The 15,745-nt window shown below is 45.3% G+C and overlaps 1 protein-coding gene across 1 annotated transcript in view; it reads left to right on the plus strand.

Moving 5' to 3' along the window:
• LOC120061859 (protein diaphanous homolog 2-like) overlaps window positions 1-15,745 on the plus strand; it is a 467,422-nt gene that overhangs the window by 344,166 nt on the left and 107,511 nt on the right. Inside the window, exon 21 of the mRNA XM_039011641.1 lies at window positions 5,830-5,924. Within this exon, the coding sequence (XP_038867569.1) occupies window positions 5,830-5,924 (95 nt within the window). The remainder of the gene's footprint in view (window positions 1-5,829; window positions 5,925-15,745) is intronic.

Below are 15,745 nucleotides of genomic sequence, written 5' to 3' on the forward strand. Positions count from 1 at the left end.
TCGGGAACCCACTCCCACCTACTTTTTATTTTTCTTCCACCCCAGTACCCGGACGCCGCTCTGGTCTGGTGGAAGTTTTGCCGCCGTGTCGACTCTCCACAGCCAGACTGGCCGGTGCTAGGCAGGGTTCCATCCTCGAAGGGGTCTTCCCCTTCCCTGGAGAATGGAGCTTATCTCAACCCAACCAACCAGCCATGGAGGTATGTCACTCGCCGTGGAAGTTGAAGAAGGCGTCCTCTGGCAACGGGGGTCTCCATGGAGATGTTGAGCCCGGAACTGACACAGACCAGAAACAGCGTTGTCGCCCTGGATCCAGAGGTTCCGGCGCCTTCGTCCATGGTGGCTTCCCAATCAAGATCGGATCCGGTGGTACCTGCGTCTTCATCCTCGGCTCTATCTCCCTCTCCGGTGGCTTCTACCTTGGGTTCAGATCCTCGGAGCTCTCAGCCTCACCAGACCGTGAGGCTGCCTGAGAGATCGGCCCATTTAACATCACCAGCTGTCATCATAGGCAACTCTATGGTAAGAAACATCTCGGTCCCCAAGGGAAAAACCCTGTGCTACCCATTGCATACTTACACACTCACACGCCCACTCATCCCCTCGGGAATATGGCTCTGTTCCATGTACTCAACTAACAGCGGTGGTGCTTTTCCCTCTCTTAGCTAGCTGGACACTGACTGGACATTGATGTTGCGACTGGAAGTTGTGAAATGATGACTGGGATGAGGAATTCTACTCAAGCCCACTAAGTCCTGTGAGCAGTCTCTGACTAACACTAACCACCTACATCCTCCTCCAGGTTTCTCAATATCCTCCCAGTCCAACTATAATGATCTCCTCTGTCCTCAAAGACTGCTTAAGCAAGATTTGTGCTGTAAAAAATACTATTTATTTCTAACTGTAACCTGGGGACTGGGTGTGGAGCAGTGGGAGGCAGTCCAGCTGTAACATTAGACAGGAGTGGGGGTTCTTACTCTGTCACCCGGTCTGCGCTGATATCTCCCAATTGGCATTCTATTGTCTATAAAGTGCACTTCCTTTGACCAGGGTGAAAAGGACTCAAAAGAAGTGTGCTAACTTGAATAGGGAGATTAAGGTGCCATTTTGGAAGCATCCATGAAGTGAGATGAGATAAGCACTGGATGGGAATCGGGTCAGGCATGCTATGCTGGAAATGGAATCAGCCTTCACCCCATACAGTACATAGTGATCTAGCAGCATAACATACACAAATAGAACTACTGACTTACGTTTTGCTATTCTCTTCAATGGTTGTCCACAGGGAATTCTACAGACCCGTTTTGACACTAGCCAAGTTTATTTAGTCTGTGCTTTAACATTTTAGACTCTGACAAAGGAGGATAATGATCAGGCTTAATTATTGAATTAATGTATATGGTGTTTGTACAGTAACATATCACATTTGTTGTGGTTCTTCAATTGTTCTTCATATTCCCTCCTTCCACTGATCATCAACATCTGATCTCTTTGCCAACATTTATATAATGTCTTCATTGTTTTTCAGAGCCATTTAAAGTTTTTGGGACTGTTGATTAATTTATTAGGAATCCAATGGTGTCCCAGTGAGACTGGAGCTAAATTACTGTATGCATCTGTCATGGAGAGACTTGTTGAAAGGCAAGTCAAATAGCTCTCAGAGCAAGAGTGTAAATGATGCTAATGCCGCAACAGATGAGCTGAAACGTTCTCTTCCACCAATTAAAATTTAACAGCAAATGTGTTTAATACTCTCATGCAAGTTGTTAAACTTCCCACAATTGACAATTCAAAACATACTTTGAGAACTTTTTGTAATGAACACGAGGCGAGACAGAGAGCTGGTTTCAAGCGCAGGGCGCAGCAGGTGTTTATTGCAAAGGACCACAGGAGGAGGCAAGCAGCTGGGTCCAGCGGCAGGCAGAAGGTAATACATAGGGGGTCCAAAAAGGGCAACAATACAGGCAGGGAGAAGGCTAGTAACGTAGTCCGAGAGATCAGGCAATAGGTAGATAACAGAAAATCCTATAGGCTAAAGTACAGGCAGGGAACAGGTTAAAGGCGTCATTAGTGAGGCAGGCAAAAACGGTCATACACGGGAGGAGTATCTCGCGGGAAACCCAGCACTCTGAAAGACGTGTGTTACAAAACCACACATTGATTGGGTGCAAAGAACTGAACTAAATAGTGTGTGATAATGACATACAGGTGTGTGAACAGGTGATTAGAATTCAGGTGATTTGTATCTGGAGAGCGTTCAGGAGATCTAGGTGTTTGAGAGTGTGGGCTGGAAAGTGGGCTGCGTTCAGGGGATCTACAGTTGAAGTTGGAAGTTTACATACACCTTAGCCAAATTACTGACATTTAATCCTAGTAAAAATTCCCTGTCTTCGGTCAGTTAGGATCACTACTTTATTTTAAGAATGTGAAATGTGAGAATAATAGTAGAGAGAGTGATTTATTTCAGCTTTTATTTATTTCATCACATTCTCAGTGGGTCAGAAGTTTACATTCACTCAATTAGTATTTGGCAGCATTGCCTTTAAATTGTTTAACTTGGGTCAAACGTTTCGGTTAGCCTTCCACAAGGTTCCCACAATAAGTTGGATGAATTTTATCCAATTCCTCCTGACAGAGTTGGTGTAACTGAGTCAGGTTTGTAGGCCTCCATGCTCGCACACACTTTATCAGTTCTGCCCACACATTTTCTATGAGATTGAGGTCAGGGCTTTGTGATGGCCACTCCAATACCTTGACTGTGTTGTCTTTAAGCCATTTTTCCACAACTTTGGAAATATGCTTGGAGTCATTGTCCATTTGGAAGACCCATTTGCGACCAAGCTTTAACTTCCTGACTGATGTCTTGAGATGTTGCTTCAATATATCCACACAATTTTCTTTCCTCATGATGCCATCTAGAGTCGTGGCCAAAAGTTTTGAGAATGACACAAATATTAATTTCCTCAAAGTCTACTGCCTCAGTTTGTATGATGGCAATTTGCATATACTCCAGAATGTTATACAGAGTGATCAGATGAATTGCAATTAATTGCAAAGTCCCTCTTTGCCATGCAAATGAACTGCATCCGGGCATCCGGAAAAAAGCTTGTCCGGAGTAGACAGTAAAGCATCCTGAGACCATTCATGTGTGGGGTTGCGTCTCTGCCAGGGGAGTGGGCTCACTCACAATTTTGCCAAGAACACAGCCATGAATAAAGAATGGTACCAACACATCCTCCGAGAGCAACTTCTCCCAACCATCCAGGAACAGTTTGGTGACGAACAATGCCTTTTCCAGCATGATGGAGCACCTTGCCATTAGGCAAAAGTGGCTCGGGGAACAAAACATTGATATTTTGGGTCCATGGCCAGGAACCTCCCCAGACCTTAATACCATTGAGAACTTGTGGTCAATCCTCAAGAAGCGGGTGGACAAACAAAAACCCACCAATTCTGACAAACTCCAAGCATTGATTATACAAGAATGGGCTGCCATCAGTCAGGATGTGGCCCAGAAATAAATTGACAGCATGCCAGGGCGGATTGCAGAGGTCTTGAAAAAGAAGGGTCAACATTGCACATATTGACTCTTTGTATCAACTTCATGTAATTGTCAATGAAAGCCTTTGACCCGTATGAAATGCTTGTAATTATACTTCAGTATTCCATAGTAACATCTGACAAAAATATCTAAAAACACTGAAGCAGTAAACATTGTGGAAATTAATATTTGTGTAATTCTCAAAACTTTTGGCCACAACTGTATTTTGTGAAGCACCCCCAAAACATGATGCTGCCACCCCCGTGCGTCACGGTTGGGATGATGTTCTTCGGCTTGCAAGCCTCCCCCTTTTTCCTCCAAACATGACGATGGTCATTATGGCCAAACAGTTATATTTTTGTTTCATCAGACCAGAGGACATTTCTCCAAAAAGTATGATCTTTGTCCCCATGTGCAGTTGCAGGCTTTTTTTAATGGCGGTTTTGGAGCAGTGGCTTCTTCCTTGCTGAGCGGCCTTTCAGGTAATGTTAATATAGAACTCGTTTTACTGTGGATATAGATACTTTTGTACCTGTTTCCTCCAGCATCTTCACAAGGTCCTTTGCTGTTGTTCTGGGATTGATTGGCACTTTTCTCACCAAAGTACGTTCATCTCTAGGAGACAGAACACATCTCCTTCCTTAGCGGTATGATGGCTGTGTGGTCCCATGGTGTTTATGCTTGCGTGTTATTGTTTGTACAGATGGACGTGGTACTTTCAGGCGTTTGGAAATTGCTCCCAAGGATGAACCAGACTTGTGGAGGTCTTCAAAACATTTTCTGAGGTCTTGGTTGATTTATTTTGATTTCCCCATGATGTCAAGCAAAGAGGCACTGAGTTTGAAGGTAGGCCTTGAAATACATCCAGAGGTACAACTCCAATTGACTCAAATGATGTCAATTAGCCTATCAGAAGCTTCTAAAGCCATGACATCATTTTCTGGAATTTTCCAAGCTGTTTAAAGGCACAGTCAACTTAGTGTATGTAAACGTCTGACCCACTGGAATTGTGATACAGTGAATTTTAAGTGAAATAATCTGTCGGAAAAATTACTTGTGTCATGCACAAAGTAGATGTCCTAACCAACTTGCCAAAACTATAGTTTGTTAACAAGAAATTTGTGGAGTGGTTGAAAAACAAATTTGAATGACTCCAACCTAAGTGTATGTAAACTTCCGACTTCAACTGTACCTTTTTGAGGGTGTGAGTTGGAAGCAGACCTTACACCTTTGACTCACTATCCGGCCTCTTGAATTATGGAATTTGTTTTGTTTCGCTCCTCATGCCACAAAACACCCTACTTTTTTTGGTTAGCAGCAGATATTAAGTGTGTTATGTTCATTGTTAGCTTTATTCATAGTAGGTGTTTAATTCATAATATGTGTTTCATTTTCACTCATCACACAATCTTACTGCCAAAACATTCCCTTTGGAAATGTGTCTTTGGAAACTTGTCTGTTCTGTTTTAGCTTCATTTTTGGGCTGACATTTCCTTTGGAGCATAATATGAGAGATCTTTAGTGAAGTTATTATATTTGTTTTCAAATAATTATGGATCAGAGTAAACTTGCAAAATTATAGTAACTCCCCAAATTCCCATGTTTTCCAGAAGTCCTGTTTCTGAAATTCCTAGGAATTTGGTAACGTAACCAGAATTGTGCAACCCTAGACAAGAGGTATGCTATCCTGTATACCAGATGTGAACGTACAGAGGGAGTGGACTGCCATAGAGTGGGCCTGCTGTAGCAGTGCTGTGAAGATACTAATTACCAGACCTCCGCTGGTGACTCCCACCCATACCAGCCAAAATGTCCAGATTCCCCTTGAGAGCATCCTCCAGGCCCACCTGGAGCCCGGGGTGTCCGGTGAGAATGCCTGCCGAGAAATAATCATTCTCTTCGCATCAATCTAACTCTCAGAACTCTCGTTCTCACTGGAAACCTAGCTAAGATGTAGCCGGGCCGATGCGCTTGATCACACCAGACCCACTTGGCATTTCTTACCTGAGATTCTGTCCTTATGTTGAATGTTGAATCTGTGGTTTAACCAAAAGTTAGGAGATTGACACATCAAGACATTATCTGGTAATTGGTGCACAAAATGTTTGTTTTCACTAACAATCCGATCAAAGAGCTGAGCGTGTATTACTTTTCTAAGAGACACGTTTTGCTCTGGGCTCGTTTTTTTCTGAGGGGCCAATGAGTGGTGAAAGCTCTCTTTTGAACCTGCCAGTCTAATACAAAAGAAAGAGGAAAATGACTTGTCTTCCCTTTCTATATCACAACAGCAATTTTCCTGGGCTCATTCCGGCTGCCTTATGAAGAGATCCGGGACATTGTGCTGGAGGTGGACGAGGAGAGGCTGAGCGAATCACTGATCCAGGTCAGTCCAACCTACCGTCTGACCCCCTTGGGTGTGCGCATGTGCGTGTGTATGCATGCATGCATGTGGATGTGTGTGAACTGCGTGCACATGTGTGTTTGTGTGTGTGTCTGTATGTATGTGTGTGTGCTAGGCAATTGTAGTCCGTCAAGATGCACCTTTGTGTTTTAATGTGTGGTAGGTAGCCTGGTGACCCCATCTAATTTTTTTGGAACAACTGAGCATCACCCCATTCTTCCACACCATAGGGCCTCCTATTCATCCACTCATAATAGATGGTGTGGGACAAGGCTTGGCAAAACTCCCTCCAGCTCCACCCTCCTTTCCCCTGCCCTTTCTCTTATGCCATGATTGATGATCTAGCTATTGGTACCCTATTTACACATTGCTTCTGTATTCCTTGTCAGGGAGAACAAAATAATTGTGAACGGGGCGGCTCGTTTGAGGTAGAGCTGCATTGGCTTGGCACAAGAGGTGCAATATGCGTTGACATCGCCCGCCCTGGCCTTTTATTACTTCTCTCCTGCAGCCCCGTTTCCTTTTGTGTGTTTCTGTCTAATGTTAAGTAGCAGGCGTATAGAAACGGGGGGATGGGAAGTGAATTAAAAAGGAGCACATTTCCATGTAAGCTTGGCAGTGTCTGTGTCTCTGTGAGCTAGACCACTAGGGGTTATCATTCCTATTGTCCCTGTGCAGTGAACCGTGCGTTTTCTCAGTCTTGACTGGAACACAACCAGTCTGTCGGCCTTTCTCACTCAGAAAAAGAGATTAATTATCCTGTAGATGTGCATTTTATTTGTCCTTTGTCCTTATGGTTTAGTAGTAAACACACACAGCACCACGGAAGGTCACTTCTTTGCTCTGAGGTTCTTCAAAGACAGTAGGAAAGTGTGGCGGCGTTGAAATATCGTCACGTATACCCCCTCTCCGGCCTCTAGGTCATCAGGCTGCCGATTATCCCGCACCCCTGTCACCATCGTCTCGCGCACCTGCGCCTCCTGACACTCACCTGGACTCCATCACCTCCTTGATTGTCTTCCCTATATCTGTCACTCCCCTTGGTTCTTTCCTCAGGTGTTATTGACTATGTTTTCATGCCGGTGTTGTTTGTGTTTCATGTTCGTTGTTTCTTGTATTTATTAAAACACTCACTCCATGAACTTGCTTCCCGACTCTCAGCGCACTCGTTACTAATATTTTGATTCAGATCTTTTCTCTCTGACCGCCAGCAGCCCCTGCAATACTGTTATTTTGAGCTCTGATAACCTTTAATTGGCTCTCAATCTGGCAGAGCACAGGGCCTGCGTTAAAGCACAACGGCTCAAACCCCACCGCCGCTTTGCATAGGCGTAGAAAAGCTAACGTGATGAGATTTTTCCACATTCAGCCTTTCCGTCGAGGGGAGATTCATCTGTCAACAGAAGCTCGGCCATATCCCATCCTATCCCATTGTCGTTCCCGATCCCTGTTCCACATACAGATATATGGCCGGGTCAAACAGCCACACTGTACTGTTCCCTCACTTGAACACTCGACGACTCACCAAGGCCTAAGTACAGCCGTGGGAAACGGTAATATCCCTTATGTGTTGTCGCCAGGCAGACTTGTGGAATGGAGAGGTGACTTGGAATCTAAGAAGATTGTTGGTTAGCCGTGAGAGGAGAGGCGCCGGGGCAGGTATGGATGCAGGTTGATTCAGAGGGGGTAGAGTGAGCCTACCGCTGGGATGACACAGCCCTGAGTGTGGTCTCCTTCTCCACTCAGCTCATCTCCACTCACTCCACTGATGAATCACAATGCACGGACTGCTCTCCGCGGCACACATTGGCCATTTACACACACATGGCTGCACACAAACACGCCACCATGATGCACCTTTAGAGCCAGTGTAGGATGATAATGTGGATGATGCTATGATATTGCTATAAGAGGAAAGGGCACGTGATGGTGAGATCCTAATGAGCCCTCTCATATAGATGGGAGAAAGGGTTTAAGAGATGTGTTAGGTTACAGAGTGGTTCTCTGTAGAGGGGGATTTCTCTCTGCCTCTTCGCTTCCAGCAAAGGTCAAAGGGTAGAGTGAGAAGAGTTCAGTCCAGCCCTCCTTCACACTGCAGTCAAGGAGATGTCGGCCCCCAGGAGAGGAGAGCTAGGGAGGGGCGTGAGTGGGCTCGCTGTCACCCCCTTCGCCAAATTGACCGCAATGGGAAAAATCTAGAAAATTGTGTACGCAAAGCAAGGGCCTCGGTAGTCCACTCATGCCCACGGCGAAACCGATACTATCCCTGCTCAATATGAACCGGGGATCCCACGGCACCATTCCCAGGAGGCAGAGTATTTATTGAAAATTCACTTCAGTTCAAAAGGGCACCTCCACTACAGCTCTTTCAAAGAGGAATGTGGGAAGTGAATGAAGGGAAGAAAAAATATGGATGAATAGATAGACAGATAGATAGGGAGGGAGGGAGAGAAAGTAGGGCTCTTAATGTATATAAGACCATATTCAATTTCATCATCTTCCCGGCCACATGTCGACACGCCGGGGGCGGCAGGTAGCTTAGTGGTTAGAGCGTTGGAATAGTAACCGAAAGGTTGCAAGATAGAATCCCTGAGCTGACGAGATAAAAATCTGTCCTTCTGCCCCTGAACAAGGCAGTTAAACCCCTGTTCCTAGGCCGTCATTGTAAATAACAATTTGTTCTTAACTGACTTGCCTAGTTAAATAAAGGTAAAATATAAAAAATAAATGTCTAATGCAATGATTTGTCTGTGAAACGTTGTGGCACGCCGGCCTTGACACGTCCATCCATGCGAAGTGTCACCCTGTCCGAGGGGAATACATATTGGAGTTGATTGACTCTCCATACGCTGCATTAGAAGCCATCAGCGCCCCACCCTATGATGTACAGATACCCGAACTCCGGCAGACACCACCAAACAGTCACCACCATCCATCCAGCTCATCCATCCATAGGATTCTGTCTCTTCCATGTGCTATTAGCTTTACCTACATCCTCACTCAGTACAAATTCCCTTCCACCCACACATCTCCAGTCTTTCTATAAGATGCCATGCTCTGAACAATGGCCCTTTCCATTCAGCTGCTTCTCTATGAGCTCCATCTGATCATGGCTTTATTCACGGTTGCAGAGAGGTCAGTTTTGGATGTCAGCTCCATTTCTTCATCGCCACATACCCAGAAGATGTCAGATGGCCTCTGCGTGTCAGTACAAAAGACCCGCTGTAACAATTAGATGAAAAGGTTGCAAAAACAGTATATTTTTTTGTAACGAATGTTCGCCCATTAAAAAGTCTGAGTGTTTCACGGCAAAACCGGGGCAAAGGTCTCCTTGAAAAGGCCGCCGGGCTGACAAAGCCACTCAGAGAGGTGGCGGTGAAAGAAACGTGTGGAAGTGCATTGTCTGGGGACGGGGGCAGGCACGTGTGACCCTCCCAGCCTCGACTCCCATTGTCTGCAGTGTGACAAGGCCACAACCTGAGGGCCTCGGCTCGCGCTCCCTGCTTCGCTCTTTATTCAGACCACATAATAACAGTTCAGCCACACTTTAAAACACCGCTGCTCTGTTCAGACTGGTTCACACCCATGAAGTATTTTCAAGTTAATCACCGCACCAATGGGAGCAGGGGGTCGTGGACCGTGGGATGGGCTCCGACCACCACACTGACACACATTACAGTTCTTACTCTGGAGCACCCTTTTTCATTTGAACATGGCCACCGGCTATAATTGACAAAACAAACTCAAGAACGGCGAGGCAGGATCATTCCATTGCCAGTGTCTTAAGTTGGCTTTTCTGTTGGCTCCTTAATTATTCCGAGACCCCCGTCATGGCCTTCTCTGCCCTGTCGGGAAGGCTTAACTGACATAATGATGGTATTTGGTTCGGTGCCCTTGTGCGGTTGGTGCCAACTGAGCACAAGAAGGCCAAACAATGCACAGATCATTAATGAGCTCCTCACAGGCCGGATAACTTACTGAGATAATACATTGGTAGCTACAATGCAGGGGGTAGAGACCTAGAGCTGTGAAAGCAGCACCAAACGGCTACAAAAAAAAGACATGCCTAAGAGTGCTTTTTCATGCTGCCCATTTGAAGGAATTTGTTAGAGGATGTAGTTTTCCCAGATTTGGAAGGTCTTTCAAGGTGCTGTTAGATAATATCATTTTAAAGGTTTCAAATATGTTTGAAGGTTCTTTTAGGGAATGTACAAGTCAGCCTTATTCTCTGATTTAAAACATCACGCTTGTAAACCTTCATGTTCTTCCGACTGGGCACACGATGTTTCCACCGATGACTGTTAAGAATCTGTTGGAGATCTAACATACATGCAGTCCCGTAATGCCCTACAGCACTTGTTGTACTCTTTGAGGTTCTTATCGGCCCCGGCTACACTATATACTGTGTAGTCAATCAGGCAGAGAGAGGGAGTCTATCATGTTCAATTGGCCTCCATTTCCAAATTAGCCATGTCACTTCAAAGCGAATGCATACACACGAAGAAATGTGAATACACAATGGCATATGTATGAACCCTTTGAAGGATACATTTTTTGGTCATTGTGATAATTTTTCTGTGGCAATGAGTCGTTTTTTTAAAGGTACTTATGCCCAACCAAGGCCATAATAGCTCATAAAAATGACTCAAGTATTATATTGGTGTTATGAGATCTTCAAATTGCGTTAGTCAGAAGACACTTGACAGAGGGAGGGGAACATAGAACTTCTAGATTTCTCGGGGAAGACTTTGGTGTCAATGGCGAAGAGTGTCCATCATTGGCACAATTGTACCATTTTTAGTCGATCCCGTGGATGTTTTGATGTACCGTGACAACTGTGTGGAGCTAAGGCTCTCTCCTTGACCCCTCATTCGACATGAAAAACGAACTCAGTTAGTGGCTCTTTTGAGCCCAGCTTAAGAAACTTCTGCGGACTTTGCTGCTAGAACTCCTGGTGCGCTACTCTCTTCCACCAAGGCTTTAGCTGTCACTCACTCAGGCTGTGGCGAGATGAGATGGGTAAATACTAAATCTTTAGGTGCACTAACTTTTTGGTGTGTGTTTGTGGATACCGGACTGCACACTTGTGTGTGTGTGTGTGAGTGTGAGTATGCGTGTGTGTGTGTGTGTGTGTGTGTGTGTGTCCTTGTTTGTGTGCACATGCACCGTGAGTGGTAAAGCTCAGGCTCATTGGTGGATTTCGCCCTGGGGGCTTGTTTTGCAGAATATCTGAGTGGTTCCTTAATGTTTTATGTTGGCCGATGTGTTTAATATTGCCCCATATCCTTTTCAAAAGGAAAGGCTAATGACTACACGGCTCTACTCTGCTTATTCATTTGTAATCAATACGTGTTGTGTGCAAATGCGCTGTCGAGAGGGAGTATTAAGAGAAGAAAATGACTTTCAGATATAACGGAAAATACAAAGGGTCGTTTTAATGTGTTTAAGCCCAGCATGTCATAATGGATAAATATGGGCACATTGTTTGAAGTAAGTCATGGTAAATAGCTGTCGTGTCTTTGGCTATGCCGGATTAAGTGATACGACATGCTATTCTACAAAATAATTTATATCTAATTAATATTACCTGATTAAGCTAATCATGTAAATGTAATTAACTAGAAAGTCGGGGCACCACGAAAGAACGTTTATAGAGCTGTTATCTTCCGAATAAACTCTCAAAGACCTGGTAATGTTTTACCTCAATAGCAGTCAATATTTAATCGTCACCTTAGTCTCATCTGAAAGTTGTAAATTATAGGTTATCTTCACGAACCCTGGCTAACAAGTTGAATCAGCAAATCAAAATGTGGTTTAATTATTTATTTACTAAATACCTAAATAATCACACATAATTACATCTACACAGAATGGATCATACGTTGATTACAAATTATGTCATAAAGGAAAATGTCCCTAGCGGACGGAACATATATCACGGCTGGTTACACAAAAGAGGGGGGTTGGGTTTTGAATGAAAGAGTGGGAAGACTGAGGAACAAAAATATGTTGTTTCTCTATTGGGCCGTAGGCAGCTACTCTATCGTAAGTACAGAATATTATGCATTCTAAATAACCGCCCATTTGGAAAAGGAAAATGCAATAAATATTTACTCTGAGCTGCTCTTCGATCGGTTGGTCGTAGATGGAAGGCCGGGTTGTCATTTGAAGAATGTCTGGTGGTAGAACAGATACTTGGTAGTACCTTCGTCATGTGGTAGAACAGCTCCTCTGTCCGTCCTCTCCTAGCCCACGTCTACAGTTGCTGCGCTAACGCAACGGCAAGGAGGTATCGGCAAGGAGGTATCACTTCTTTAGTGAATAAGAGTTCAAAGTTCATACCAATTTGCCATACTTTAAGCTCTTGCTATATTCTGGCTGGTATAGTCGAAATGCATCCTTTCGGCGTGTGGATCGTCATCTTCACATTGAAATGTGATGCTAATTTCGTTAGGTTCTTGTCGTTCAACCAGAACTCACGCTGAGGTTGGCTTAGTTCTGTAGGTGACCTTGTCCTTTTTAACGCGGGGACCGCAAGTCCTCACGTCCTTGGAACAGGAAGTAGAATTTTCGTCAACGGGTTTATATAGTGGTGAAAGAAGGGTGTGTTTCATAGTTTACAACCCATGTCTGTTCACTTGGGCGGGGCCTCTGAGTGAGCAGAGTGGTGTTCTTATGACAAGCCGTTTTCTCTCATTAAGAAGCTAAAAATTACATTTAATCTTTTCACAAATAGTTTCATTTTTAAACATTTAAATTGCTCAACAATTCCATGTTAATCTGATAACTAGAATGTGTAGATTTTCCAAGATACAGTTTATGCCGTCCTATCATCAGTAATCATGTCTCAGATGCCAACTGATCTGACGACATATTCATTATGTACCAATGCATATTTTCTGGTTGGATTACCGAAATATGGTTCCGTTTCCCACCTTTTGATGTTCCCATAATCTCTATGTTAACAAAGGGCTTTTCAAGAGTCAACTCTATAGAGTAGAGAGAGAGAAACGGGGGGAAGATATTTATGGGGGTCATAAACCTCCCCCATCAGGCCAACGTCATGACATAGTAGAAGTGGGAGATACTGTGTAACCATGTAGGGTTACAGTAATAACCATGGAATAGTTTTCAAATGTGATACATACTGTGTTTACTTTGTAGTTAGCTTTGTGGCACATAGCCTAATATGTTTTGATTATGATGTGTCTAAAAGGTGTGCTTAGATATTGTAAGTAGTGTGTTCATGTTTTGCAAAGCTGTTCAATGCAGCTGTCACACACACTCAAAATATGCACATGCTATAACACATTATAGATGCCATTGATGGTGTAAAGCCATATCAATGCCCTTAGTTGATAAGTCCAAGGGCACCGAATGTACCAGTCGTTAAAACTGACGCAACACCCCAGTCTATTCAATCTGAGTCTTGACAGAGTAGTGAGGAACCTGTCACATTAGAGTAGTGAGGAACCTGTCACGCTAGAGTAGTGAGGAACCTGTCACACTAGAGTAGTGAGGAATCTGTCACACTAGAGTAGTGAGGAATCTGTCACACTAGAGTAGTGAGGAACCTGTCACACTAGAGTAGTGAGGAACCTGCCACACTAGAGTAGTGAGGAACCTGCCACACTAGAGTAGTGAGGAACCTGCCACACTAGAGTAGTGAGGAACCTGTCACACCAGAGTAGTGAGGAACCTGTCACACCAGAGTAGTGAGGAACCTGTCACGCTAGAGTAGTGAGGAACCTGTCACGCTAGAGTAGTGAGGAACCTGTCACACTAGAGTAGTGAGGAACCTGTCACACTAGAGTAGTGAGGAACCTGTCACACTAGAGTAGTGAGGAACCTGTCACACTAGAGTAGTGAGGAACCTGCCACACTAGAGTAGTGGGCAACCTGCCACACTAGAGTAGTGAGGAACCTGCCACGCTAGAGTAGTGAGGAACCTGTCACGCTAGAGTAGTGAGGAACCTGTCACGCTAGAGTAGTGAGGAACCTGTCACGCTAGAGTAGTGAGGAACCTGTCACGCTAGAGTAGTGAGGAACCTGTCACGCTAGAGTAGTGAGGAACCTGTCACGCTAGAGTAGTGAGGAACCTGTCACGCTAGAGTAGTGAGGAACCTGTCACACTAGAGTAGTGAGGAACCTGTCACACTAGAGTAGTGAGGAACCTGCCACACTAGAGTAGTGGGGAACCTGCCACACTAGAGTAGTGGGGAACCTGCCACACTAGAGTAGTGAGGAACCTGCCACACTAGAGTAGTGAGGAACCTGTCACACTAGAGTAGTGAGGAACCTGTCACACTAGAGTAGTGAGGTACCTGTCACGCTAGAGTAGTGAGGAACCTGTCACGCTAGAGTAGTGAGGAACCTGTCACGCTAGAGTAGTGAGGAACCTGCCACGCTAGAGTAGTGAGGAACCTGCCACGCTAAAGTAGTGAGGAACCTGCCACGCTAGAGTAGTGAGGAACCTGCCACGCTAGAGTAGTGAGGAACCTGTCACGCTAGAGTAGTGAGGAACCTGCCACGCTAGAGTAGTGAGGAACCTGTCACACTAGAATAGTGAGGAACCTGTCACACTAGAGTAGTGAGGAACCTGGCCAGTTTATTAGGTACAAACACCCCATTCACAAAAATGGTTTGCTCCTACAGCCAGTGAGTCACGCGGCGGTGGCTTGCTACACTGCTCAAAAAAATAAAGGGAACACTTAAACAACACAATGTAACTCCAAGTCAATCACACTTCTGTGAAATCAAACTGTCCACTTAGGAAGCAACAGTGATTGAAAATACATTTCACATGATGTTGTGCAAATGGAATAGACAACAGGTGGAAATTATAGGCAATTAGCAAGACACCCCCAATAAAGGAGTGGTTCTGCAGGTGGTGACCACAGACCACTTCTCAGTTCCTATGCTTCCTGGCTGATGTTTTGGTCACTTTTGAATGCTGGCGGTGCTTTCACCGCCAGTGGTAGCATGAGACGGAGTCTACAACCCACACAAGTGGCTCAGGTAGTGCAGCTCATCCAGGATGGCACATCAATGCGAGCTGTGGCAAGAAGGTTTGCTGTGTCTGTCAGCGTAGTGTCCAGAGCATGGAGGCGCTACCAGGAGACAGGCCAGTACATCAGGAGACGTGGAGGAGGCCGTAGGAGGGCAACAACCCAGCAGCTGGACCGCTACCTCCGTCTTTGTGCAAGGAGGATCACTGCCAGAGCCCTGCAAAATGACCTCCAGCAGGCCACAAATGTGCATGTGTCTGCTCAAACGGTCAGAAACAGACTCCAAGAGGGTGGTATGAGGGCCCGATGTCCACAGGTGGGGGTTGTGCTTACAGCCCAACACCGTGCAGGACGTTTGGCATTTGCCAGAGAACACCAAGATTGGCAAATTCGCCACTGGCGCCCTGTGCTCTTCACAGATGAAAGCAGGTTCACACTGAGCACATGAGCACATGTGACAGACGTGACAGAGTCTAGAGACGCCGTGGAGAACTTTCTGCTGCCTGCAACATCCTCCAGTATGACCGGTTTGGTGGTGGGTCAGTCATGTGTGGGGTGGCATTTCTTTGGGGGGCCGCACAGCCCTCCATGTGCTCGCCAGAGGTAGCCTGACTGCCATTAGGTACCGAGATGAGATCCTCAGACCCCTTGTGAGATCATATGCTGGTGCGGTTGGCCCTGGGTTCCTCCTAATGCAAGACAATGCTAGACCTCATGTGGCTGGAGTGTGTCAGCAGTTCCTGCAAGAGGAAGGCATTGATGCTATGGACTGGCCCGCCCGTTCCCCAGACCTGA

Source organism: Salvelinus namaycush, chromosome 17, assembly GCF_016432855.1.
Source record: "Salvelinus namaycush isolate Seneca chromosome 17, SaNama_1.0, whole genome shotgun sequence".
In the NCBI taxonomy this organism is placed as follows: Eukaryota; Metazoa; Chordata; class Actinopteri; order Salmoniformes; family Salmonidae; genus Salvelinus; species Salvelinus namaycush.